At 47.6% G+C, this 27,384-nt stretch overlaps 1 protein-coding gene across 2 annotated transcripts in view; it reads right to left on the minus strand.

The window, feature by feature from the left end:
* Window positions 1–23,746: 23,746 nt before the first annotated feature.
* Window positions 23,747–27,384, minus strand: part of rin3 (Ras and Rab interactor 3) — a 110,823-nt gene continuing 107,185 nt past the window's right edge. For both annotated transcript variants that reach the window (XM_073039496.1, XM_073039495.1), the window contains one exon: window positions 23,747–25,806. In XM_073039496.1, coding sequence (XP_072895597.1) covers window positions 25,495–25,806 — 312 coding nt within the window. In that variant the 3' untranslated portion in view covers window positions 23,747–25,494. The remainder of the gene's footprint in view (window positions 25,807–27,384) is intronic.

Genomic DNA, 27,384 nt, shown 5'->3' on the forward strand with positions numbered 1-27,384 from the left:
GTGTAGGGGGAGAGAGTGTTAAAAAAAATGTGAGCGGAGACAGTCACTATTGTGCACTACAGTTCTTGAGGAAGCATTGAATTGTGCATAATTAGACACTTGGCGAGGGCCAATAAAAAGAAGGTAAGTGGAGAGGCCATTGTGGAACTGGGCCAGTGTTAGAGTGGGGAGTTGAGGGTTTGGCTTATTGAGGCCTGAGTGAGGAGAGATGTAGGTCTCAAGCAGATTTTTTCATCATTTATTCATTCTTTCTTTCTTTCTTAGAGCAGGGAAATGCCAGGCAGGATAGTGGAATGCTCCTCTTGCAGGATGTGGGAAGGCAAGGGGATCTCCCGTGTCCCTGACAACGACACCTCCAAGAGCTGCATCCAGCTGCAGCTTCTAACAGACTGTTAAGGAAGCTGGAACTGGAACTAGATGAACTCTGGATCACTTGGGAGGCTGAGGGGTTGATAGACAGGACACTACACAGAGGTGCAGGTCGCAGGTAATTGGGTGACTGTTCAGAGGGGAAAAAGGGATAGGCAGCCAGTGTGACTGTTTCCTTCAAGTACTGATACACCACTTTGGATACTATAGGGGGACGATCAAGCGGTGGAAAACCACAGCAAACAGCTCTCTGACACTGAGTCTTAGTCTGTGGCTCAGAAGGGAAGTGGTGAGAAGAGGTGAGCTGTAGTGATAGGGGATTTGTGTTTAGGGGAACAGAAAGGAGGTTCTGTGGATGAGAATGAGATTCCTGGATGGTATGTTCCTCCCTGGTGCCAGGGTCTGGGACATCTCAGATTGAGTCCTCAGCATTCTTAAGTGGGAGGGTGAGCAGCCGGAGTTTGTGGTCCACGTTGGCACCAGTGACGTGGGTAGGAGGGGCGACGACTCCGAGGTCCTGCAAAGTGAGTTCAGGGAGTTAAGCTAAAGGACAGGGTTGTGATCTCAGAATTGCTACCGTCGCACGTGTTGAGTTGCAGGGGGATGGGAACCAGAGCATCAGAACAGATAGTGGAGTGGTTGTGGGGAAAATATTGTTAAGCCATAAAAAGTCTGGAATCAAAAGGTCAAGAATGGTGGGACTAATGTTCGGAGCTGCGTATATTTCAATTCAAGGAGTATTGTAGGAAAGGCGGATTTGCTTAGGGAATGGATTAGCACGTGGAATTATGACACTATAGCCATTAGTGAGACTTGGTTGCATTGGGGTAAGACTGGTAGCTCAATGTTCCAGGGTTCCATTGTTTTAGCTATGATAGAGCGGGAGGGAGTAAAGGGGGAGGGATGGTGTTTCTAGTCAGGGAAAATGTCACGGCAATGCTCAGTCAGGACAGACTCGAGAACTCGTCTAGTGAGGCTTTATGGGTGGAACTGAGGAATAAGAAAGGTATGACCACGTAAATGGGATTATATTATAGACTATCCAATAGTCTGCCTCATTTAGAGGAGCAAATTTGCAGAGAGATCACAGACTGTTGCAAAAAACATAAGGTTGTGATAGGAGGTGATTTTAACTTTCCACATATTGACTGGGACTCCCATGCTGTGAAAGGGCTGGATGGGAAGGAGTTTGTCAAATGTGTTCAGGAAAGCTTCCTTAATCAGTATGTAGAAGTCCTATCTAGAGGGAGATCTAGTCCCATCCATACTAGGTATCATATTAGGGAATAAGACAGGGCAGGTGATATAAGCTTGTGTAGAGCAGCACTTTGTAGCTAGTGATCATAATCCCATTAGTTTCAAGGTAATTATGAAGAAGGATAAGTCTGGTCATTGGGGTTAAGATTCTAAATTGAGGCAAATTAGCGTGGATGAATTCCTAGAGCGTGATGAAGTGTTCCCGTCAGACCTGTGGGAGGCTGGTGCAGAAGGGGACCTAGCAGAGATATTTAAAGCATCCTTAGCCACGGGTGAGGTGCTGGAGGATTGGCAGATAGCTAATGTTGTTCCATTGCTTAGGACAGGCTCTAAGAGTAAGCCAGGAAATTACAGGCTGGTGATCCTGACAAGAGGTGGTTGCGGGAGGCAGAGGAGCGACGATGGGATTGCTTCGAGTTGGTGGACTGGGCCGTGTTCATCTCTGGGTCTGAATGAACACACCACGGTCGTCACAGACGTGACAAAAGAGACGTAGATGAGTGTGTCCCCAGAAAATCAGAGTCTTCCCCAACCAGAAGCCCTGGATGAACTTTAACATCTGCAATCTGCTGAGGGCAGATCAGAGCCATTTGAGTCTGGGGACCAAGAAGGTTACAAGAGATCCAGGTACAATCTCAAAAAGCCATCTTATGGGCAATGTGGCGATTCTGAACTAAACGAATCACTGAAGGATGCTCAACAGCTGCACCAGGGCTTGAATGCTGAGACCTCTTTCAAAGTGAAATCAGGCAACATACAATAGCTGGCAACTTCTTTCAAGGACTCTTTATCTCATGTTCTTAATATTTATTGCATATCTATTTATCTATCTATTTATTTATTCTGTATCTGCATAGTTTGATGTCTTTTGCACACCAGCTGGCCACCATTAGCACAGTCTTTCATTGATTCTATTATGTTTATTGAATTTATTGAGTATGCCTGTAAGAAAATGAATCTCAGAGTTGTATATGGTGATGTATACAGTATGCACTTTGATATTAAATTTACTTTGAACTTTGAATCAGTAGTGGGAAAGTTATTGAAAGGTATTCTAAGGGATTAGTTATATATTTAGATAGGGACTGATTAGGAATCGTCAACATGGCTTCGTGTGGGTAAGCTGTGTCTAACCAATCTTTTAGAGCTTTTTGAGGAAGTTACCAGGAAAGCTGATGAAGACAAGGCAGTGGATCGTCAGGAAGGTCCAGTTGCTTGGCATTCAAGATGATACAGTAAATTGGTTTAGACATTGACTTGGCGAGAGAAGCCAGAAAGTGGTAGTAGACAGTTGCCTCTCTGACTGGAGGCCTGTAACTAGTGGTGTGCTGCAGGGATTGGCATTGGGTCTGCTGTTTGTTGATCTGGATGATAATGCGGTAAACTGGATCAGCAAATTTGCAGATGACACCAAGATTGGGAGTGCAGTGGACAGTGAGAAGGACTATCAAAGTTAGAATCTTTGGTGACATAGGAAATGTCCAAAAACTTCTGAAGAAATATAGTTCTTGGCATGCCTTCATTGGGTTTACATTGATACGGTTGGCCCAGGATAGACCTTCTGAGACAATGATGCCCAGGAATTCGAACTGCTCACTCTTTGCTCCACTGACTCTCAACAAGGATTGGTGTGTGTTCTCCTGACTTCCCCTTTCTGAAGTCCACAGTCAATTCCTTGGTCTTGAAGATGTTGAGTGCAAAGTTATTGTTGTGACACCACTCAACCAGCTGATCTATCTCACTCCTGTATGCCTCTTTGCACCATCTGATATTCTCCCAACAGCATTTCTGCTCCCTGCAGATAAACATTTATTGAATTGACTTTATTTTTTACGTCTTTCACATACATGAGGAGTAAAAATCTTTATGTTACGTCTCTGTCTAAATGAGTAATGTGCAGTCATAGTAATTTATAATAAATAGAACAGTCATAGTAACATAGAAATACACTCAGATCAGCGTGAGTTCATCAGTCTGATGACCTGGTGGAAGAAGCTGTCCTGGAGCCTGTTGGTCCTGGCTTTTATGCTATGGTAGCATTTCCTAGATATTAGCAGCTGGAATAGATTGTGGTTGGGGTGACTTGGGTCCCCAATGGTCCTTTGGGCCCTTTTTTCACACCTGTCTTTGTAAATGTCCTGAATCACAGGAAGTTCACAACTACAGATGAGCTGGGCTGCCCACACCACTCTCTGCAGAATCCTGCGATTGAGGGAGGTACAGTTCCCATACCAGGCAGTGATGCAGCCAGTCAGGATGCTCTCAATTGTGCCCCTGTAGAAAGTTCTTAGGATTTGAGCGCCCGTATCAAACTTCCTCAACTGTCTGAGGTGAAAGAGGTGCTGTTGTGCCTTTCTCACCACACAGCCAGTGTGTACACACCAGGTGAGGTCCTTGGTGATGTGTATGTCGATGAATTTAAAGCTGTTCACCCTCTCAACCCCAGATCCATTGATGTCAATAGGGATTAGCCCGACTCCATTCCTCCTGTAGTCCACAGCCAGCTCCTTTGTTTTTGCGATATTGAGGGAGAGGTTGTTTTCTTGACACCACTGTGTCAGGGTGATGACTTCTTCTCTGTAGGCTGCCTCGTTATTGTTAGAGATTAGGCCAATCAATGTAGTATCGTCAGCAAATTTAATTAGCAGATTAGAGCTGAGGGTGGTGATACAGTCATGGATATACAGGGAGTAAAGGAGAGGGCTTAGTACACAGCCCTGAGGGGCTCCTGTGTCAGAGGGTTGGAGGTGAGGGAACCCACTCTTACCACCTGTTGACGATCTGACAGGAAGTCCAGGATCCAGTTGCACAAGGTAGGGTGAAGGCCGAGGTCTCTGAGCTTCCTGTCAAACCTGGATGGAACTATGGTGTTTAAATCTGAGCTGTAGTTTAAGAACAGCATTCTCACATAAACATCATTCTTCTTCAGATATGTAAGGAGGGGGTGTAGAGCTGTGGCTACTGCGTGGGGGAAAGTGACTGCTGGGCCTTGGAATTTTTGATTTGTTAGATAAGTTAATGATTAACCTGTCCAGATTCTAAAATTCTATGATTTAATGTTTACAGAGTTTTGGAATGGATTCCAAGTCCTGAGAATGGGGACTGAGTCAATATTTGGCTGTAGCTGAAGTGGACATGGAGGCAATTCACTGGCAGAACTGAGGCAAGGCGGAGTTGAGGTGCCGGGCTCGTGCCTGAGTCCAAGGCCAAGGAGAGAGCTGAGGCTTGATCAACGTAAGCACCGTGCTGAATCGGATATGGGCCGATTCGAGGGGATGGGGCGCAGATCCAAGAGTGTATCAAAGCAGCAGGGCCCGGGTCTGAGAGTGAGGTGCAGCCCGAGGTTTGGGTCATTCCGAAAAGGTCAGGGTGTCAGGGCCAGAGGTGAGGATCAAGCTGACACTGCTCCAGAAGGTTTACTCATCTCTGCTCTGAACCAAGACTCCAGCGATGACTGCTTTGTGCCCATGGACTCACTTTGTGAACTTCAATTGTTTACCTGCTTCTGTTGTTTGCACAGTTTGTTTTTTTTTCTGCACGTTCAGTGTTTGATGGTCTTTCTCTTAACAGGTTCTGTTGGGTTTCATTTTTGCCTGTTAGGGGATGAACCTCAAGACTGTATACAGTTTTTCATACTTCGGTAATAAATGCACTTTGACTTTGACAATAGTAACCTCAAGTTGACCCAAACTAATCAAAATGATCTTGGTTTGACAATTGAAAACTTCTTCACTCAGAGAGTGGTAAGAGTGTGGGACGAGCTACCAGTGCAAGTGGTGCATGCGAGCTCATCTTCAACGTTTAAGAGAAGTCCGGATGGATACATGGATAGTAGGGGTACGGAGGGATATTGTCCTGGTGCAGGTCGCTTGGAATAGACAGCTTAAATGGTTTTAATGTCAATTAGGTGGGCTGTGGGGCCTGTTTCTGTGCTGTACTTCTCTATGACTCTAATTCGTAATTTAAGTTAAAATTTTTAATTTGAACTACAATCTGAACTGCATTCCCTGGAAAAAATAGTATTTAAATTTAACCTTCGGGTTTAAGAATGGATTGTTTTTTTTTCAGTCACAAGAACTTTTGTACTGAAAAGAAAATACTAATAAAATAGAAGTCTGAGTGAGTGATCAAAGTCATTGTGCTTTCTCCATGTTGTCAGCTTTATCTATTCCAGTCTGCTTGGTGAGCATCCGCACTTTGATTAGATCAAACCTCCAGAGGCTGTCCTCCTCCCTGCAGACAAACAGGAGCTGAAACATTAAGATCCAGCACAGAATGTTGTTCAGTGCTGGTCTGAGGAAACAGATGGGCTTTTAACTGACTGCTTTAAGAAAGCCACAATCATTGCAGTACCTAAGAAAAGCAAAGCAAGGGCCTTAATGACTACTGGCTGGTGGCTCTGACATCCATTGTCAGGAGGTGTTTTGAGAGGCTGGTCATGGCATGCTGGTCACTCCATCCTTCTAGATAAACTCAACCAACTGCAACGTGCCTAACTCCAGAACAAGTCTATGGCCCTCACCCTGCACTCATCTCTGGAACATCTGGACAGAAAAGGCACCATGTTCAACTACTCTTTATTGACTCTAACTCTGCCTTCAATACAACACAGAAAATTCTCGAGGGGAGGGGGAGCAGGCAGACGTAACAAGAGATTGCTCATAGCAATGAGAATAGTAGGGCAGAGGGCCTGGATGGGAGGGAACTTGTTCAATGTTTCCTAGAGGGGCTGAGGGGTGGCAGATGGATTCCAACATGACTATCAGGCTCAAAGACAGCTTCTAACCTGTGTTTAAAGACGACTGAATGATTCATGAGTACAATAAGATGGACTCTTGACCTCACAACCTACCTTGTTGTAACCGTGCACCTTATTGGCTACCTGCAGTGCCCTTTCTCTGTACAGTAACACTTTTTTTTAGCCTTATACTACCTCAATGTACCATGGTAATAAATTGATCAGTATGCAAGACAAACTTTTCACAGCTCCTCAGTACCTGCAACAAAAGTATAAACCAATTTAGCAAACTAGTGAAACGTTGCAAAGAACCCACCTGGTTCAGCAATGCTCATTATGGACGGAGATCTACCAGGTCCCGTCTAAGTCTAAACACTGATGCTTTTTACTATTTTCTGAATGGTTTGGCAAAGCCGCTTGGTGTATGGGACTTGACATGACGGGGACACACATTAATACAAGCATCGACATCTGCTTGAGAGTCATCCACGGGGTGAAAGGGCACCATCTGAGCTGTTTAAAGCTCTCTGGTATGTCAGAGCAAGATGTTCTCTGTGACTGTGTCCTGTAGAGTGCAGGACCCGGGGACTGTAATCCAGGACTCTGTGCTGAAGGACAAGGCGTCAGAGTGAAGGTCCACAGTTGGGGGAAGGGGCCTCCCATTATCGCATTATTATTGCAGTTTGCATTAAAACTCCATGAAGAATTTGCTCAGTGATTGCATTAACATGACAGATGAACATTTTTATTTTAACGTTCTGTGTTGCATACGCTCAAAATTTTTATGAATTCAGTATATTTTGAAATGAAAGGGAGGAAACCACTGAAGATGAAAGAATGTGGATGCTTCAATCTGAAACAAAAAACTGAACGCTTGAAAGTTTCAGTGGGTCAAGCGGCATCTGTGGAGGCATGCACTGAGATCTGAAACCTTGATTTTACACCTCAGAACGAACCACTGTGCCACTAATGTGGTGGATGAAGAAGGCCTCCTGTTGGGCAGAAAGAGCAGACGCACTGCACAAACAGAAACAATATTCTTGGAATTAATATTTTACAACATTAACAACTTTTAAAACAGTTAACTTTTCTTACTAATTTTTTTTTTGATGGAAGCAATTTTATGTGAGCCAAAAAAAAAACTGCAGATACTGGAAATCCGAAACAAAAATGGGAAATGCTGAAGCGCTCAGCAGGTCAAGCAGTATCTGTGAAGAGGAACAGAGTAAATGTTTCAAGTCGTTGTTCAGAGTCTAAGCATGGGGGATTGGGGTGTTAAATTGCATGTCATAATCTAAGATCATATAGTAAAATTCGGCATGTTTTTGCCCCTAAAATAGTTAGATCTGGTCAACACGTAAAAAATGCTGGAAGAATTCAACAGGCCAGGCAGCACCTATGGAAAAGAGTACCATCGAGACTTTGGACTGAGACCTTTCATCAGATCTGGTGTGTGTAACTTAGTCAGGTCGAGTTTATTGTCATAGGCACGTGTATGGTGAGGTACAGGTACAATGAAAACTTGCTTGCAAACTGTCCTGCCGAAGGGTCTTGGCTCGAAATGTTGACTGCACTTTTTTATACAGTACACACATACACACACACACACACACACACACAGACAGACAGACACACACACACACACACACACACACACACACACACACACACACACACACACACACACACACACACACACACACACACACACACACACACACACACACATCCAAGGAAGTGCAAGAGGTGGTCTGTAGTTTTCTGATCCTGAGGTAAGATGAGGGCCGTGCAGGTTGGTTCAAGAACCTTATGGCTGTGGGAAAGTAGTGGGGCCCCTTAAAGATAGATGTTGCCTTCTCGAGGCAGTGCTCCCACAGATGCTTTCAGTGTCTGGGAGGGCTGTGCCCGTGGTAGAGCAGGCTGTGTCCACCATTCTCTGCAGCCTCTTGCAAGCGTGTACGTTCAAATTGGCATATCAGACTACAGTGCAACTAGCCAGGAGACTTTCAACAGTAGATCTGCAGAAGTTTGTTAAGATATATGATAACAGGCAAATCTCCTTAAGCTTCTAAGAAAGTACAGTCGACCCTCCTTATCTGTGGGTTCTGCACGTGCGGATTCGACCAACCGCGGAAGTTCTCTCTCCAGCATTGGGCATTGTTCACCTCGAGTCTCATGTACAGACTTTTTTTTCTTGTCATTATTCCCTAAGCAATACAGTATAACAACTATTTACATAGCATTTACATTGTATCTAGATTATAAGCAATCTAGAGATGATTTAAAGTATACGGGAGGATGTGCGTAGGTTATATGCAAATACTACGCCATTTTATATAAGGGACTTGAGCAGCTGTGTTTTCTGGTATCCGTGGGGGCTCCCAGAACCAATCCCCTGCGGATAAGGAGGGCCAACTGCAGTGGTAGTTGCACACCTTTGTGATTGCATCAATGTGCTAGGCTCTGGACAGTCCATCTCAGATAGCACAGAAGTCTGAAGTTGCTGACTCTTTACATCTCTGATCCAGCCTGTTGTCCAGACTTCCCCTTTCTGAAGTCAGTGATTAGTTCCTTGGTTCAGCTGATGACGGTGAGCCCTCGAAGCAGCACTCAACCAGCTGTTTCATCTCGTGTACACCGACTCATCGCCCGCTCATGATCTGTCAAACCACAGTGCTGTCATTAGCAAACTCCCAGACGGCTTTGGAGCGGTGCCTGATTACATGGCTGTAGGTCTCGAGTAGAAAGATAAACATGCAGTCGTGAGTGGCACCTGCGTTGCTGGGCAGTGAGAAGAAGAACGTTTTGCAGTAACAAACATGCAAAAAATCCCATTGGAATGCTCCCATGGAAGCAACATCTCTTCATTGAAAGCCACGGAATTAAAGCCATCTTTAAAATAATATTCAAGGCATTTAGGGGTCTGGGTCAGCATAACGATGAGCTGTGAAAGGCAATGTGTGTGGAGACATGAAAACATAGAAATCTACAACACATTACAGGCCCTTCGGCCCACAATGTTGTGCTGACCATGTAACTTACTCTAGAAACTGCCTGGAATTTCCCTAGCACATAACCCTCTAATTTTCTAAGCTCCACGTACCTATCTAAGAGGCACTTAAAATACCCTATTGTATCCACCACATATAATGAAGACTTAACTGAATTGATTTTTCCAAATAGACTGGCTGTAAAGTAGATGCAGATTGAACAGGATAATGTGACCTAGCAGAATGGAGAATGTTGGAGGCAAGTGCTTATTGTAGTTTAGATGTTGGATATGGTGTCAAATTAATTAAACTGTAGATCTCCCTAAAGTATCACGCAGAAAATGATAGAGGGACTCAGCATCTGTGGAGGGGAATTAGCAGTCAATATTTTGTGCCAAGACCTTTCATCGGGACTGGAAAGGAAGAGGGCAGAAGCCCGAGTGGGAAGGTGGAGAAAGAGGAAGGAGTACAAGCTGGAAGGTAGCAGGTGAGGCCAGGTGAGGGGGAAGGTGGGTGTGTGGGGAGTGGGGATGATGTGAGAAGCTGGAAGGTGGCAGGTGAGGCCAGGTGAGGGGGAAGGTGGGTGTGTGGGGAGTGGGGATGATGTGAGAAGCTGGAAGGTGGCAGGTGAGACCAGGTGAGGGGGAAGGTGGGTGTGTGGGGAGTGGGGATGATGTGAGAAGCTGGAAGGTGGCAGGTGAGGCCAGGTGAGGGGGAAGGTGGGTGTGTGGGGAGTGGGGATGATGTGAGAAGCTGGAAGGTGGCAGGTGAGACCAGGTGAGGGGGAAGGTGGGTGTGTGGGGAGTGGGGATGATGTGAGAATCTGGAAGGTGGCAGGTGAGGCCAGGTGAGGGGGAAGGTGGGTGTGTGGGGAGTGGGGATGATGTGAGAAGCTGGAAGGTGGCAGGTGAGACCAGGTGAGGGGGAAGGTGGGTGTGTGGGGAGTGGGGATGATGTGAGAATCTGGAAGGTGGCAGGTGAGGCCAGGTGAGGGGGAAGGTGGGTGTGTGGGGAGTGGGGATGATGTGAGAATCTGGAAGGTGGCAGGTGAGGCCAGGTGAGGGGGAAGGTGGGTGTGTGGGGAGTGGGGATGATGTGAGAAGCTGGAAGGTGGCAGGTGAGGCCAGGTGAGGGGGAAGGTGGGTGTGTGGGGAGTGGGGATGATGTGAGAAGCTGGAAGGTGGCAGGTGAGACCAGGTGAGGGGGAAGGTGGGTGTGTGGGGAGTGGGGATGATGTGAGAAGCTGGAAGGTGGCAGGTGAGGCCAGGTGAGGGGGAAGGTGGGTGTGTGGGGAGTGGGGATGATGTGAGAAGCTGGAAGGTGGCAGGTGAGGCCAGGTGAGGGGGAAGGTGGGTGTGTGGGGAGTGGGGATGATGTGAGAAGCTGGAAGGTGGCAGGTGAGACCAGGTGAGGGGGAAGGTGGGTGTGTGGGGAGTGGGGATGATGTGAGAAGCTGGAAGGTGGCAGGTGAGGCCAGGTGAGGGGGAAGGTGGGTGTGTGGGGAGTGGGGATGATGTGAGAAGCTGGAAGGTGGCAGGTGAGACCAGGTGAGGGGGAAGGTGGGTGTGTGGGGAGTGGGGATGATGTGAGAATCTGGAAGGTGGCAGGTGAGGCCAGGTGAGGGGGAAGGTGGGTGTGTGGGGAGTGGGGATGATGTGAGAAGCTGGAAGGTGGCAGGTGAGACCAGGTGAGGGGGAAGGTGGGTGTGTGGGGAGTGGGGATGATGTGAGAATCTGGAAGGTGGCAGGTGAGGCCAGGTGAGGGGGAAGGTGGGTGTGTGGGGAGTGGGGATGATGTGAGAATCTGGAAGGTGGCAGGTGAGGCCAGGTGAGGGGGAAGGTGGGTGTGTGGGGAGTGGGGATGATGTGAGAAGCTGGAAGGTGGCAGGTGAGACCAGGTGAGGGGGAAGGTGGGTGTGTGGGGAGTGGGGATGATGTGAGAAGCTGGAAGGTGGCAGGTGAGACCAGGTGAGGGGGAAGGTGGGTGTGTGGGGAGTGGGGATGATGTGAGAATCTGGCAGGTGGCAGGTGAGGCCAGGTGAGGGGGAAGGTGGGTGTGTGGGGAGTGGGGATGATGTGAGAATCTGGCAGGTGGCAGGTGAGGCCAGGTGAGGGGGAAGGTGGGTGTGTGGGGAGTGGGGATGATGTGAGAATCTGGAAGGTGGCAGGTGAGGCCAGGTGAGGGGGAAGGTGGGTGTGTGGGGAGTGGGGATGATGTGAGAAGCTGGAAGGTGGCAGGTGAGGCCAGGTGAGGGGGAAGGTGGGTGTGTGGGGAGTGGGGATGATGTGAGAAGCTGGAAGGTGGCAGGTGAGACCAGGTGAGGGGGAAGGTGGGTGTGTGGGGAGTGGGGATGATGTGAGAATCTGGCAGGTGGCAGGTGAGGCCAGGTGAGGGGGAAGGTGGGTGTGTGGGGAGTGGGGATGATGTGAGAATCTGGCAGGTGGCAGGTAAGGCCAGGTGAGGGGGAAGGTGGGTGTGTGGGGAGTGGGGATGATGTGAGAAGCTGGAAGGTGGCAGGTGAGACCAGGTGAGGGGGAAGGTGGGTGTGTGGGGAGTGGGGATGATGTGAGAATCTGGAAGGTGGCAGGTGAGACCAGGTGAGGGGGAAGGTGGGTGTGTGGGGAGTGGGGATGATGTGAGAAGCTGGCAGGTGGCAGGTGAGACCAGGAGAGGGGGAAGGTGGGTGTGTGGGGAGTGGGGATGATGTGAGAAGCTGGAAGGTGGCAGGTGAGACCAGGTGAGGGGGAAGGTGGGTGTGTGGGGAGTGGGGATGATGTGAGAATCTGGAAGGTGGCAGGTGAGACCAGGTGAGAGGGAAGGTGGGTGTGTGGGGAGTGGGGATGATGTGAGAAGCTGGCAGGTGGCAGGTGAGACCAGGAGAGGGGGAAGGTGGGTGTGTGGGGAGTGGGGATGATGTGAGAATCTGGAAGGTGATAGGTGCTTGTCCCTCCAGCTTATCCCTGAGCAGTTAGGATGATTGCTGCCATTCTTCCAGAGTGTGGAAACTTGAACTGTGCCTAATGCTTTAGTGAAGTAAAACCAGATTAAGTTTCGGGCTCTTTAAACCAGCTGTAGAATTCGATGCTTCATTCTATTTTTTTAAATAGAAGTATGGAAATGAGTTTTTCGATAATCCCAGTCTGAACCACAATGGTTCATATCCAATGTGGCAATTATTGAAATTACGTTGCATTTTCTATGAGCTCCTGATAACTTCCAAATAATAATAATAATAATAATAATAATAATAATAATAATAATAATAATACTTTATTGATCCTGAGTGAGAAATTTGTTTGTTTCAGCAGCAACATTTAAAAACACACTTAGCAGTTTGCAGACTTAATTGATAATAAATACAGAATAGCAATATACACAATAATGATTTACCAATGTGCAATGTACAAAATAATAAAACAGAGACTATTGTACCATGATGTGTGTTTTCCTGTCACACAGAGATGAGCTGCTGTATATGCTTTTTGCATTTGGTAGGAAAGATTTTCTGTAAGGATCCTTGTGACAGCGGTGCTGAATGAGTCGGTTCGAAAGGGTGCTCTGCTGCTTATTCAGTAGGTCACGGAGAGGACGTCAGAATGTCCATAATGGATAACAGTTTGTTTAGTGACCTCCTCTCCACCACTAACTCAAAGAGTCCGGGTTGCGGCCAAGGACGGATCCAGCCTTTCTGATGAGGTTATTTTGTCTTTTTGCATCACCGCCACCGATGCTGCTCCCCCAACGTAAAGCCACAAGGAAGACTGCACTCGCTCCGACAGACTGGTGAAAGATTCCAGCATCCTGCTGCTCACACTGAAGGGTCTCAGCTTCCTTAGAAAACAGAGCCTGCTCATCCCCTTCTTGTGAACGGCCTTGGTGTTGGTTTTCCAGTCAAGGACTCGTCGCAGTCCTCTTCCTCCTAAAATCAATCACCATCTCCCTGGTTTTGGCCACATTCAGGAGCAGCTGATTCTTCCCACACCACTCCACAAACGTATCCGCCAGCCCTCTGTACTCCGACTCCTGCCCATCCCCGATACACCCAACCACCGCAGAGTTATCAGAGAACTTCTGCAAGTGGGCAGACTCAGATTTGTACGGGAAGTCTGTGGTGCACAGTGTGAACAGAACCAGAGACTGGACAGTCCCCTGTGACACTCCAGTGCCAGTCACCACCATCCCAGACAGAGAACTACCCAGCCGTACAAACTGGGGTCTGTCTGTCAGGTAGTCAGTAATCCAGGAGATAGATAGTGGACTTGTCTATGCCCATCCTTTGCAGCTTCTCGCTCAGAAGCAGTGGCTGGATCGTATCGAAGGCACTGGAGAAATAAAAAAAATGTGATTCTCACAATGTCACCAGCATCATCCGGGTGGGAGTGAGCTTGCTGCAACAGGTAGATGATGGCATCACCCACTGCCACATGAGGTCGCTAGGAAACTGTAGAGGGTCCAGTGAAGATCTCATCTGCCGTCCAAGGTAAGTCAGGACCAATCTCTCCAGCACCTTCACCACATGAGATGTGAGGCCAATTGTTCTGTAGTCAATAATGTAAATGATGCAGGTAAGTATCATGATCTTATTTATATGCACAACAAATCTCTTTTAGCTTTCTTTATATTCCAGATCCAGTATTGTCAGTCTTTAGTGGGTTGGGATTTAAATTAGCAGCCTTCCGCTGTGAGGTGACACGCTGGATCACAGACGAGCAGGATTGGCATCAGGGTAACATGTGCCATCTAGTGGTCTGCTTCAGAACTGACAAGTCTAATTCTACACAGAGAACGAACCCATTCATTACAATGAAAATAAAAGATTATGAGGATAATTTATTGACAATTTATTGCCCTGGCTGAATTTTTCCCATATTTAAGACAGAGTAGTTTTTCTTTACATCTTAATTATCAATGGGGCCAGCTGAAAATATGATTAATGGGGCTGGAGTAAACTCAAAACTGCCATGTTTTCATTAAGTACTCTTTTCAACAGTGTTTTTGAAGAGACTTTCATGTGGTTAACGTTTACAAGTGTTAGGACTTTGGATTCTGGGGTTGTAGCACTCTAACTGTGAAGTTACCAATATAATGAAGGACAGCTTGAACACCGCCGGGGCAGAGGACCCTATACGCCAGTAACGTAATGGGGACGAGGTGGAGCATGCTGGCTGAGATATTGAGAGACTTGTGCACTGAACAAAATCCTTAAAGTGCCCTGAAATAAAAATAGCGCATTTGCTGGAAATCTAGAATGAAAGCACTGAAAAATCTCAGCAAGTCAGGTAGCATCTGTGGAAAGAGAAGCAGTCAGTGTTTCAGATAGATCATACTTCACCAGAGTACATGGTGGTACACTGCTGCTTTACAGCTTGTGGTAAACTATGTATACCTGTCTGGACACGCCCCTCTGCTGACTGCTCCTGTGGCTCCTCCCACAGACCCCTGTATAAAGGCGATTGGAGGCACTGCTCCTCCCTCAGTCTCTGAGATGTTGTGCTCTCTTTTCGCTGTTAATAAAAACCTATCATTCACTTCCAGTCTCTGAGAGTTATTGATGGTGCATCAATTTTATTAACAGCGATTTTAAAACATGGAGAGCATTTTACAACCCAACAGATTGGATCTTGACCCTCAATCCCAGGAAGCCGGCAACGCTTTCGAACTCTGGCTAGCATGCTTCGAATCGTACCTGGAGGAGATTCACGTGACCGAGCCTGTCACGATGCGCAGAGTTCTCCTCTCCAGGGTCAGTCCGTGGGTCTACTCCACGATCTGGGACCAACCGAGCTACCAGGGCGCAATGGACGCCCTCAAAAGACAATACCTGCGGCCGGTGAACACCGTCTACGCCAGACATCGCTTAGCAACACGGCAGCAGCGGGCAGGAGAGTCGAGCGCTGAGTTTGTCTGGGCCCTACAGACACTCGTGCAGGCCTGTGATTGCGGTGGGCTGACGGCAGAACAGCATGCGGAGCTCCTAGTAAGAGACGCCTTCGTCACGGGGATCAGGTCAGTGTACGTGCGCCAGCGGCTGCTGGAACACGCCGATCTTACCTTAGATTCGGCGTTTGAGCTGGCCGACACGCTGGAGGCCACTCTGCACAACGCTGACACTCTCCAGGCGTGCAATCTCCCGCCGGCCTTGTGGACGCCGCAGACCCTGCAACCCGCCAGTGAATCGACCACGGCTGCTACCAGTCGCAAGTCCGCGAAGTAACTCGAGAAGCACCCCCGAAAATGCTGCCCAGCCTGAGAAACTACCTGCTCCAGCTGCGGAAAGAAGGGCCACTTTGCCAAGGCTTGTAAGTCCAAACCCTGAGCGAGGTCGAACACCGCCGCGTGCGAGGCATGGGGGCAGCCATCTTGGTTGCCGCCATCTTGCCTGCCCGCCACCACGTGCGAGGCATGGGGGTGGCCATCTTGGTTGGCGCCACCTCGCACCGCCTACGACCCACGGGTGCTTACCGGGCACCCCACCGCACCGGACCAAGATGGCGATTCATCTCTGGCCTCCGTGACACTCAACCAAAGCGCTCCACACCAGCTCGCGAGGTCAATGATGGACATCCTGGTGGAGGGGCACAGGACTAGCTGCCTGTTTGACACAGGCAGCACTGAGAGTTTTATTCACCCAGACACGGTGCAACGCTGCGGACTCGTGACACGGCCGGTAAGCCAGAGGGTCACCATGGCTTCTGGGTTGCATACAACAGACATCCGGGGGGGTTGTGTAGCGACACTAGTGGTGCAGGGCACAGATTATTGGGACTTTACATTACTGGTCATGCCTCAACTGTGCGTGCCTGTGCTATTGGGGCTCGACTTCCAGAGCCACCTGAAAAGTGTGACAATGGAGTATGATGGGCCCCTCCCACCAATAACTGTCAGAAACCCCCAGTTCTGTAGGAATTTGTCACATACCCCGCTGCTGACCACACACACACACTGACCCGCACATCCCACCCAGCACCATGCCAACAGCCACACTACAGACACCACTTGCAGCCTCTCCACCCTCAAGATCCCTCCCCCACCGCTGTTCGCCAACCTGACCCCCGACTGTAAACCTGTGGCAACTAAAAGCAGGAGGTACAGCACGGGGGACAGGGCCTTCATTCAGTCAGAGGTGCAGCGGCTGCTCAGGGAGGGGATCATTGAGCCAAGCACAAGCCCTTGGAGGGCCCGGATGGTTGTTGTTCAGAACGGGCAGAAAAATAGGATGGTCGTGGAGTATAGCCAGACTATCAATCGGTTCACGCAGCTTGACGCGTACCCCCTACCCCGCATCGCGGATATGGTCAACCAGATAGCTCAGTACAAGGTGTACTCGACCATAGACCTAAAATCCGTTTACCATCAGCTCCCCATCCGCCCGGAAGACCGCCCCTACACCGCCTTCGAGGCGGGTGGCAGGCTCTATCACTTCCTGCACGTCCCCTTCGGTGTCACGAATGGTGTCTCTGTCTTCCAGAGGGAAATGGACCGGATGGTGGACCAGTGCCAACTGAAGGCCATGTTCTCATATCTGGATAACATCACCATCTGTGGTCATGACTGGCAGGATCACGACACCAACCTCCAACGATTTTTCCAAGCGGCCAAAGCTTTTAACCTCACCTATAACAGGGACAAGTGTGTGTTCAGAACCATCTGACTTGCTATCCTTGGGTATGTCGTGGAGAACGGGGTCATTGGCCCTGACTCCGACCGTATGCGCCCCCGTTGGAACTTCCTCTTCCCACCACCCTCAGAGCCCTCAGACGGTGCCTGGGCTTCTTTTCCTATTATGCCCAATGGGTCCCTCACTACGCAGACAAGGCCCGCCCCCAGTCAAGTCCACCACATTTCCCCTCTCAACCGAGGCCCGCACGGCCTTCAGCCGCATTAAAGGGGACATTGCCAAAGCAACGATGCATGCGGTGGACAAAACCATTTCCTTCCAAGTAGAGAGTGACGCCTCTGACTTCGTGCTGGCTGCTACCCTCAATCAGGCAGGAAGGCCAGTAGCATTCTTCTCTCGTACCCTTCAAGGCCCTGAAATTCGGCACTCTGCGGTGGAGAAAGAAGCCCAGGCCATAGTGGAAGCTATTAGGCACTGGAGGCACTATCTCGCCGGCAAAAGGTTCACCTTGCTGACCGACCAGCGCTCAGTTTCGTTCATGTTCAGCAACCAACAGCAGGGCAAAATCAAAAATGATAAAATTTTGAGGTGGAGAATCGAACTCTCCACCTACAACTATGACATCCTGTACCGGCCTGGAAGGCTCAATGAGCCCCCTGATGCCCTATCCCGGGGAACATGTGCCAGCACGCAGCTCGACCGGCTATATGCCCTCCATGCAGATCTTTGCCACCCGGGAGTCACCCAGCTTCACCATTTCATGAAAGCCCAGAACCTGCCGTACTCCCTTGAGGACATCAGGACGCTGACCAGGGACTGTCAAGTCTGCGCTGAGTGCAAACTGCACTTCTACCGTCCTGAAAAGGCACAACTTATCAAGGCCACCCGCCCCTTTGAGCAACTGAATGTCGACTTTAAGGGCCCCCTTCCCTCCACCGACTGCAATGTGTACTTTCTTAACATTATCGACGAGTACTCGCAGTTCCCCTTTGCCATCCCCTGCCCCAATACCACTGCCACGTCCGTCATAAAAGCCCTGCGCCAGCTCTTCACTCTGTTCGGATATCCCTGCTATGTCCACAGTGACAGGGTCCTCGTTTATGAGTGACGAGCTGCGCCAATACCTGCTGGCTAGGGGTATTGCTACTAGTAGGACCACGAGCTATAATCCCCGGGGGAATGGACAGGTGGAGAGGGAGAATGCCACAGTGTGGAAGGCCATACTCTTAGCCCTTAGGTCAAATGGACTGCCGGTCTCTCGCTGGCAGGAGGTCCTCCCAGAGGCATTCCACTCCATCCGCTCCCTGTTATGCACATCCACCAATGCCACCCCTCATGAGCGACTCTTTTCTTTTCCCAGAAAGTCAGCCACCGGGACCACCCTACCGGCTTGGCTGACATCCCCAGGGCCAGTGCTGCTCTGGAAACATGCGAGGAGCAATAAATACTCCCTGCTGGTCGAGAGGGTTCACCTACTTCATGCGAACCCCCAGTATGCCTACGTGGTCTTACCTGATGGGCGGGAGGACACCGTCTCCATATACCTGTCAGAAACTTCACCCTATGGGGACTCTCTTTTAAAACAAAGGAGGGGTGAATGTGGTAAACTATGTATACCTGTCTGGACACGCCCCTCTGCTGACTGCTCCTGTGACTCCTCCCACAGACCCCTGTATAAAGGCGATTGGGGCACTGCTCCTCCCTCAGTCTTCAACATGTCATGCTCCCTTTTCGCTGTTAATAAAAGCCTATCGTTCACTTCCAGTCTCCTAGAGTTATTGATGGTGCATCACAACTTCAGACATTTTGTTACAATCATCAGCTCTTCATTTCCCTCCATAGATGCTGCCTGACCTGCTGGGTTCCTCCAACGTTTTGTGTGTGGTGCGTTGGTTTTGGGCCCAACACCCAATTATGAGGAATGCAGACCAGAGATTATATTTCATTAGGCGTCTGTGGAGATTTGGTTTGTTAGCAAAGATTGTAGCATATTTCTACTGAATACTAAGGAGCACATTCTGACTGGTTGCGTGGACACTGCAGAGACCGAAGACTGAGAGACGCTGTGACACATCTCTGCGAGGACTTTGCTTCCATAATTACACAATTAGATGGATTTAGTAGACAAGGAGACAGAAGATTTAGATTTACAGCTGAGGACTAAAAATAACTTAAGATGTGGGATGATAATCATCTATGGGAAGGGATACTTTCAAAAGGAGTCCCAGAGGGATTCATATCCACAGCTGGGACTCACAGTGTCACTGAATATTACACCATAGAAGCCACCTTGTGGGCCATTGTGTCTACGCCAACAATCATGTACCCATTTATACTACTTGAACTTACCAGCACTTGGCCCATATTCTTGCATTCCTTACTGTTACACAGTGCACAGCTCAGTGCACAGTGCACAGCTCAGTGCTTCTTAAGTGTTGTGTGAGTCACCTCTTCCACTGCCTCACCAGTCTATGCTAAACTGCAGCTTGCCACTTGTACGTCGCAGTATCCGAATCTGCACTGGGGGTTTTAATGCACTATAACCCTTGCGGTAGCACCTCAAGTCAGCTTTTAAAGACATACTTGCTTTTACTGTATCAGCGTGATGCTAGAATAGCCATGCATGTGCAAGTATGATTGATAGGGATCTCCCTTGGTTAGAGATTGCTGAGATTAAACTTTTTACATCAAGATATGATCTTACCAGAGAATCAGAAGTAGTTTCAGAGACATTGGCTTTCTAAGTAGTTGAATTCCAGTGGTCAAGTTAATAGTGGAGCTCTATTAAAAGAACAGAAGTTGTGCCCAACTTAGTTTTTGGCAGTAAGTGTGTACTGTACTAGCTAAAATCACCCAGTCATCACACTATTCTTTATTTCTGTGACGATAATTGGGAACAAGTGACAGTGGTAGGAATAAACAGAAATGTTAAATGACAAGAGGTTAGGAAATTGTAATGTTGTGAGGGAGTTGCATGTTCTGGTACAAAAGACAATGAAAACTGACAGGCAAATACAGCCGGCATTTCGTAAGGCAAGTGATATCACAAGGGCTTTGAGTACAAGGTTAAGGATAGATGATTATTGGACTTGGAATTGGTTTATTATGGTCACATGGACGGAGGTACAGCGAGAAGCTTATCTTGCACACTGTTTGTACTGATTATGACACGGTGCACAGAGGTGGAACAAAATAAAACAGTGACAAATGCAGAACCAAGTGTAACAGCTACAGAGAAAGGGCAGTGCAGGTAGACCAGTGGGCCCCAACCACTGGGCCGCAAAGCATGTGCTCCCGGGTCGCGTGTCATTACGCACGTGAGGTCATCAGTCGGTCATTAGCCTACAACCACTCGATGAGTGAAAAACAAACATCGCTCGAGAGTTTCTTTTGGAAGAGGTGGTAGGGGACATAAAAGGCCTAACGATGATGATAACACAGAGACAGCCGAGGCCAAGACTGCAAAACAAAAGAGAAAGCTTCCTTCAAGAGAAAGTATGACCAGTCGTACGCAAAATATGGCTTTAATGCGACCGGTGACTTGCTCGCTCCAAGCCCCCTGTGTGTGGTATGTGGAGACAAGCTGTCTAATGAGGCAGTGAAGCCCTCAAAACTGCTTCGGCACCTTGAGTCCAAGCACCCTGCACTTAACAACAAACCCGTTGAGCTTTTTGAGTGGAAAAACGTGAGCAAGCGGGACAGAGGCAAGTGCTGAGAGCCGCCACCTCCACAAATGCTGCAGCTCTGAGAGCATCGTACTAGTGGCTAGCTGTATTGCTAAGGCTAAGAAGCCTTTCACTGTTGGTGAAAAATTGATTCTGCCTGCTGCCAAGGACATGTGCCGTGAACTGTTGGGAGAAGCTGCAGCTAACACGATGGCACAGGTTTCTCTTTCAGCTACCACAGTGTGGTGAACTACATATACCTGTCTGGACTGCTCCTGTGGCTCCTCCCACAGACCCCTGTATAAAGGCGATTGAGGCCTGAGCCCGGCCTCATTCTCCAGGATGTAGTGTTGTTCATTCTTCCAGTCAATAAAAGCCGACATCTCGCTTCTTACGTCTCAGAGTGAGTTATTGATGGTGCATCACACAGTTTCAAGGAGAATCGATGACATGATGGAGGACATCAAAGCACAGCTGTTGGAACGGCTTAACGGGTCACCATGGTATGCTATCCAGGTCGACGAGTCTACCGATGTCAACAACAAGGCAATACTGCTGGGTTATGTGCGATATATATTTCAAGACGATGTGCACGAGGATATGTTGAGTGCACTGCCGCTGAACTGGGGCAGAACTATTTAAGTCTTTGAATGACTACATGTCAGGCAAACTGGACTAGTCATTCTGTGTTGGAATATGCACAGACGGGGCTGCAGCTATGACTGGACGGCTGTCTGGTTTCACTACCCAAGTCAGAGGTTGCTCCTGAATGCCAGTCTACACACTGTGTCATACACAGGGAAATGCTGGCTAGCCGGAAAATGTCACCTGATCTTATCAGAGTGACGTTGTTGAAGTTATCTATCACCTCAAAGCAAAAGCCCTTAACTCACGTCTGTTTGAGCAGCTTTGCGAGGAAATGGATGCAGAGCAGAAACACCTTCTCTGACACACTGAAGTCAGGTGACTATCAAGGGGAAAGAGCCCTGGCCAGGGTTTTTGAGTTAAGAGAGCCGCTACAGAGATTTCTTTCAGGAAAAAAGTCACCACTGGCAGCACACTTCAGTGATGAGGAGTGGATAGCAAAACTCACTTATCTGTGTGACATCTTCAACCTGCTCAATGAACTCAATTTGTCACTTCAGGGGAGAATGACTTCAAGTTGGCAGATAAAGTGTCTAATTTCAAAGCCAAACTGGAACTGTGGGGACAGCGAGTGGACAGGGGCATATTTGACATGTTCCCAATATTAGCTGGGATTCTGGGAGAGACTGAGACTGCACCGTCCTTCTCACAGCTGGTGCACGATCACCCATCTTCGCTGTCGACAAAATTCGAGCATTACTTCCCAACCGCAAATGACCCAAGACGTGCAAAGGAATGGGTCCGTGACCCATTTGTGAATGTCCCCGGTGAATCATCCATGTCAGCACGGGAAGAAGATCAACTCCACGAGCTTGCAGATGACAGTGAACTGAAAAGGATGTTTGACATAACATCTCTGCCGGCTTCTGGATCAAAGTCAAGGCCGAATATCCAGAGATAGCCATGAAAGCACTGAAAATGTTGCTTCCATTTCCAACATCATATCTCTGCGATACTGATGTGTTGCAATGATTTTATATGTTCATACGAGGAAAATATGCACTGTGTGTTTAATATCCAAACGTTACTTAAAATGTCATCATGCTATTGACTTATAAGTGACTTATAATTGACGTCACTATATTCATGCGAGGAAAATGTGCGCTGTGTGTTTAATATTAAATTCGTTAGATAAACACTTTTAGAAACAAAATTGAGTGTATTAGCCACTTATACGTGACTTATAGTTGACTTATTACCTATATTCTGGTCGTGATTAACACCCTCCACGCCCCCGTTGGCTGGTCTGCAAGAATATTGTCAATATTAAACCGGTCTGTGGTGCAAAAAAGGTTGATGACCCCTGAGGTAGACGATCAGGTGCAAGGTCATGACGTGGTAGATTGTGAGGTCAAGAATCATTTTATCATATTAGGGAACTATTCAATAGAGAAGCCGTATAGAGCCTGATGCTTTCAGGCTTTTGTATCTTCTACCCAAGGGGAGAAGAGAGAACGTCTGGGGTGGGTGGGGACTTTGACTATGCTGGTTTCTGTACTGAGGCAGTGAGTCTGCAGAGGGGAGGCTTGTCTCGGTGATGTGCTGACTTGTGTCCAGATTCTCTGCAGTTTCTTGTGGGCAGATGCAGTCACCGTCCCAAGCTGTGACAGATCCAGGCCGGGGGCTTTGATGTGTATTGATACACGTCCTTGAAGGAACTGAAGATTCAGTTACTTGATTGAGTGCAAAATTATCAAAACAAGCAGAATCATACAAGCAATTCCAGACCTCCTCTCTGGCAAATCAGCCTAAGCTCCTGGTCTGTGATGATCCCTGCCCCCAACCTCACTCCATTTCCAGCTATCCATTTAGCTCACACTTCAGACCCTCGTTCTGGCTGCTAACCCACCCACCTTCCTGACTCCTGATGTTCTCACCTTGACCGAGTCTTCAGCCAACCACTGACTTTTTATATTTGTTGGCTGCCAGCATAGGACTTCAAATGCAATCTATCTCTTGTGATTGAATCTATCTCTATTCACCAAGCACCGGGTGTGGTGAACTACATATACCTGTCTGGACTGCTCCTGTGGCTCCTCCCACAGACCCCTGTATAAAGGCGATTGAGGCCTGAGCCCGGCCTCATTCTCCAGGATGTAGTGTTGATCATTCTTACGTCTCAGAGTGAGTTATTGATGGTGCATCACCGGGGGAGAACCTTTCAGAGGAACAAGCGAAGCTTTACCAGCGGTCTTCAGAATATACAGCTGAGAATGCAGATCCGCGGATATTAAATAAGTGAATGCTGACAATTTAGTGTACAGCAACCATTGGACAATGGACCGCTCGATTGAGGGAAAAGTACACTTGCTCATTGCTATAAGTGGAAGCAGAGAGCTGAATTGCATATACAAACAAGAGAAAATCTGTAGATGCCGGAAATCCAAGCAACACATACAAAAACTCAGGCCTGCTGAGTTCCTCCAGTATTTTTGTGCAAATTGCATATATATAATTACTGTAATTCATTTTTTCTCTCTATTTATTTATTTCATTGTACTGCTGCCATAAGGTTAACAAATTTCTCGACACACGCCCGTGATATTAAACTTGATTCTAATTCTGAACTGGTCATTTGGATCCCACGGAACAATAACCAACCTTTGGCTAACAAGCCGAGGGAAACTGTGCAGAGGGCAGAGCTTCACTATCTTTAGGGAAATGTTATTACCACATTGAGCAGAAGTAAGAGCATTCTTATTAACAGAGTGATTATAACAATTTTTGTTAGCATTTTGGGCATTGCAATATATTGCTATGTCTTCCTGTCACTGTTGCTGCCTTTATACAATACCCTGTGTTCTATTAATGAGAAATAAAGACTGAACAATTTGCATTAACTCTCTATTTGATTTAACTACCTTGGATCACCTTTATAATTCGTGGTCTGCAGCTAAGCAAGACAAAGAACTTAGAAAGACGAAGAACTGTAGGAGTCTAGGACCAGAGGGCACCGCCTCAGAATAGAGGGACGTCCGTTTAGAAGAGCGATGAGGAGGAAGTTCTTTAGCCAGAGGGTGGTGAAGCTGTGGAATTCATTGCCACAGCTGGCTACAGAGGCCAGGTTATTGGGTGTACTTAGAGTGGAGGTCGATAAGTTCTTGATTCGCCATGGAGAAGATAGGAAAGTGGGATTGAGAGGGATAACATATCAACCATAATGGAATAGAGGAGTAGACTCAATGGGCTGAATGGCCTAATTCTGCTCCCATGTCTTATGGTTTTATGGTCTAAGAATGGTTTTGCAATTTTGTGTAGTGATTACCCTTCATTTACATATCCTCCAAAGTGACCTTTTATTTCCACTCTCTCCCTCCCACTTTCATTTCTATTTGTCACTTAAACTCAAATAATATAGAGAAAATATTCGGCAGGTTTGGATCAGAACTGGAATTATTTAATCTCTTCTGAGTTCCCCTATCATTGGCCTTTTTTGTTCTTTATTTCCCCCTCCCTCTGTTCTGCATCGTAAAACCTCTTCTCACTTCTAATGACCTAGACCTCCGACCAAACTTTGTTAATATTTTTGTTTCGTTAACTCTGCTAGATGTTGTCATTGTTGAATTCTCTGGCCTTGTTCTTTATCACACCCTCCTGCTCAATTTAAAGACATGGAGCTGTTGTAAGATTATCAGACCAGTACAAACCAATGTCCTTTCTGTGCCTCAGTGTGAGGCTAGTTCATTACTCCTCACTGCTTGTCCATCCTCTTCTAACAAGGGGTGGGCATCCTCGAAAGCCACAGATAGCTATCTCGTTCCATTTGTCATTTTCCACGCTGGCTGGTACCACAATACTTCACAAAACCATAAAACAAGATCTAATCTCTGTACTTTCAATATATCTTGATACATTCAAATCTGACAAATGCACCAAAGATCCCTTTTGCAAGTTTCCATTTATAATAATGGTGTTAAGAGATACAAAAAGAAATAAGATTGTATTTACATTGGTTATAAAATGTATAAATAAACCTGATTTAGAAATAGTCCAGGATATTGAAAACTGAAATGGTAAGTCCTACACTAACACGGAGGCGAATATATGGAAGTTCTGATGAAAATCAGAGCTGAAATGTGGTTTCACATTTTCCCTCAGGTGCTTGCTGAACTAGGAGCATTTGCCGACCCCCTTTCAGATTTCCAGCCTCCGGTTTGATTCTTGTGATGTGTGGAAGGAAGGAACCATGGTCAATTGTCAACGAAAGAGACGTCAGAAGGGTGGGAGGTCTCTTATGGGTGGGTTTTCAGTCTCTTCTGCCTGATTTGCCTGCTTGTATATGAAGTAGTGGTCTTTTTGTGGCTGCATCTTCCGAAGAATGGACTTGAGATGGTGAGGGACGGCGTTAGCAGCCAGTTGCATGCTCTTCTCCTCCACTACAAGGTGTATGCAGTAGTCCTCGGATTCTGAGACCCCAAACTTCTCAGCACACTGTTTGGACAGCTTCTCTGCAGTTGTCTCTGGGTTTATGGCAAATGTTTTGATGTTGCACTCATACTCTAAGAAGTACACGCTCAGGAAATCCTGCAAAATGCGTAAGAAACAGATTGAAATCGAATGAAAAGGCAACAGATGTAAGCTGCATTTATCATTGCCAGTAGAGGGCGCTAGATACTGTCATCACAGCCTGCTGTTTCTTTGGAACGCAGGAAATTCTCTATCATTATCCGGTATATTTATTTACAATTACATTTCCCCCCCAAAGGTGGCAGTATTTTTAGGGTTATTACTACCCTGCTGCTAGCATTGGAGGAGTGGGAATTCTGACAGAACTCTTTTTCTCTCCGTTTCAGCTCCTGTATTTTCTGCTCTCAATCGACTAACCACTGATAGTGAAAAAAAAAACACGAGAAAGTTTGGAAATCCAAAGCAACATCAGCAAAATGCTGGAAGAACTCAGGTCAGGCAGCATCTATGGAAATGAATAAACAGTCAACGTTTTGGGCCGAGACCCTTCTTCAGGACTGAAAAGGAAGGGGGAAGACGCCAGAATAAAAAATGAGGGGGGGGGGGGGGGGCTAGAAGCTGATAGCTGAAGCCCGGAGGGAAAGAAAGTTAAAGCGATGGAGAAGAAGTAATTTGATAGGAGAGGAGACCCAGGGGGAGGAGTTGGGTAAGGTGAGAAGAGATAAGTCCAGGGAAGGGAGTTAAAGAAGAGGGGAGGGGGAGAGAAGTTTTTTTTAACTGGAAGGAGAAATTGATAGTCATGCCTCAGGTTGGAGGAGAGCCAGCCAGATGGAACATAACGTGTTGGCTCCTCCACCCTGAGGGTGGCCTCAGCTTAACGTGCTGGAATGGCAGTGGGAATGAGAATTAAAATGTTTGGCGGAAGGGGTCCAGGTGCCCAACAAAGTGGTCCCCAATTTACAACGGTCTCACCAAGGCGGAGGAGGTCGTATCAGGAGCTCTGGGCACACGAGATGACCCCAGCAGATTCTCAGATGAATTGATGCCTCAGCTGGAAGGGCTGTTTGGCGTCCTGAATGGAGGTGAGGGAGGAGGCGTATGGGCCAGTGTAGCACTTTGTCCGCTTGCAGGGGTAAGTGGGAGATTAGAGGGGAAGGATGAATGGGAAAGGGAGTCACGGAGGGAGCAGAAAGTGGAATGAGAGGAGGTAAGGGTGGGTTTAATAATAGGATCCCTTTGGAGATGGCGGAAATTGCGGGGAACGATGTGTTGGATGCAGAGTCTCATGGGGTGGTGGGTAAGGACAAGAAGGAACTCTGTCACTGTTGAAGTGGTGGGATATTTGGGAAATGGAGGAAATGCAGGTGAGGGCAACAACAATGGTGGAGGAAGGGGAACTCCATTCTTTGAAGAAGGGGGTCATCTCTGAGGTCCTGGAAAGGAGAACATTGTCCAACGACCAGCTGCGGTGAAGTTGAAGGAAATGAGAAAAGGGCATAGCATTCTTACAGGAGACGGGGTGGGAAGAGGTATAATCACGATAACCGTGGGGATCGGCAGGTTTATAAAAGATGTCAGTAGACAATTTGTCTCTAGCGATGGAGACAGAGAGATTGAGAAAGGGGAAAGAGGTGTCAAAAATAGACCAAGTGAATTGAAAAGTCGGGTGGAAGTTGGAGGCAAAGTTGATTAAAT

Source organism: Hemitrygon akajei, chromosome 3 (assembly GCF_048418815.1).
Source record: "Hemitrygon akajei chromosome 3, sHemAka1.3, whole genome shotgun sequence".
NCBI classification, from domain to species: Eukaryota; Metazoa; Chordata; class Chondrichthyes; order Myliobatiformes; family Dasyatidae; genus Hemitrygon; species Hemitrygon akajei.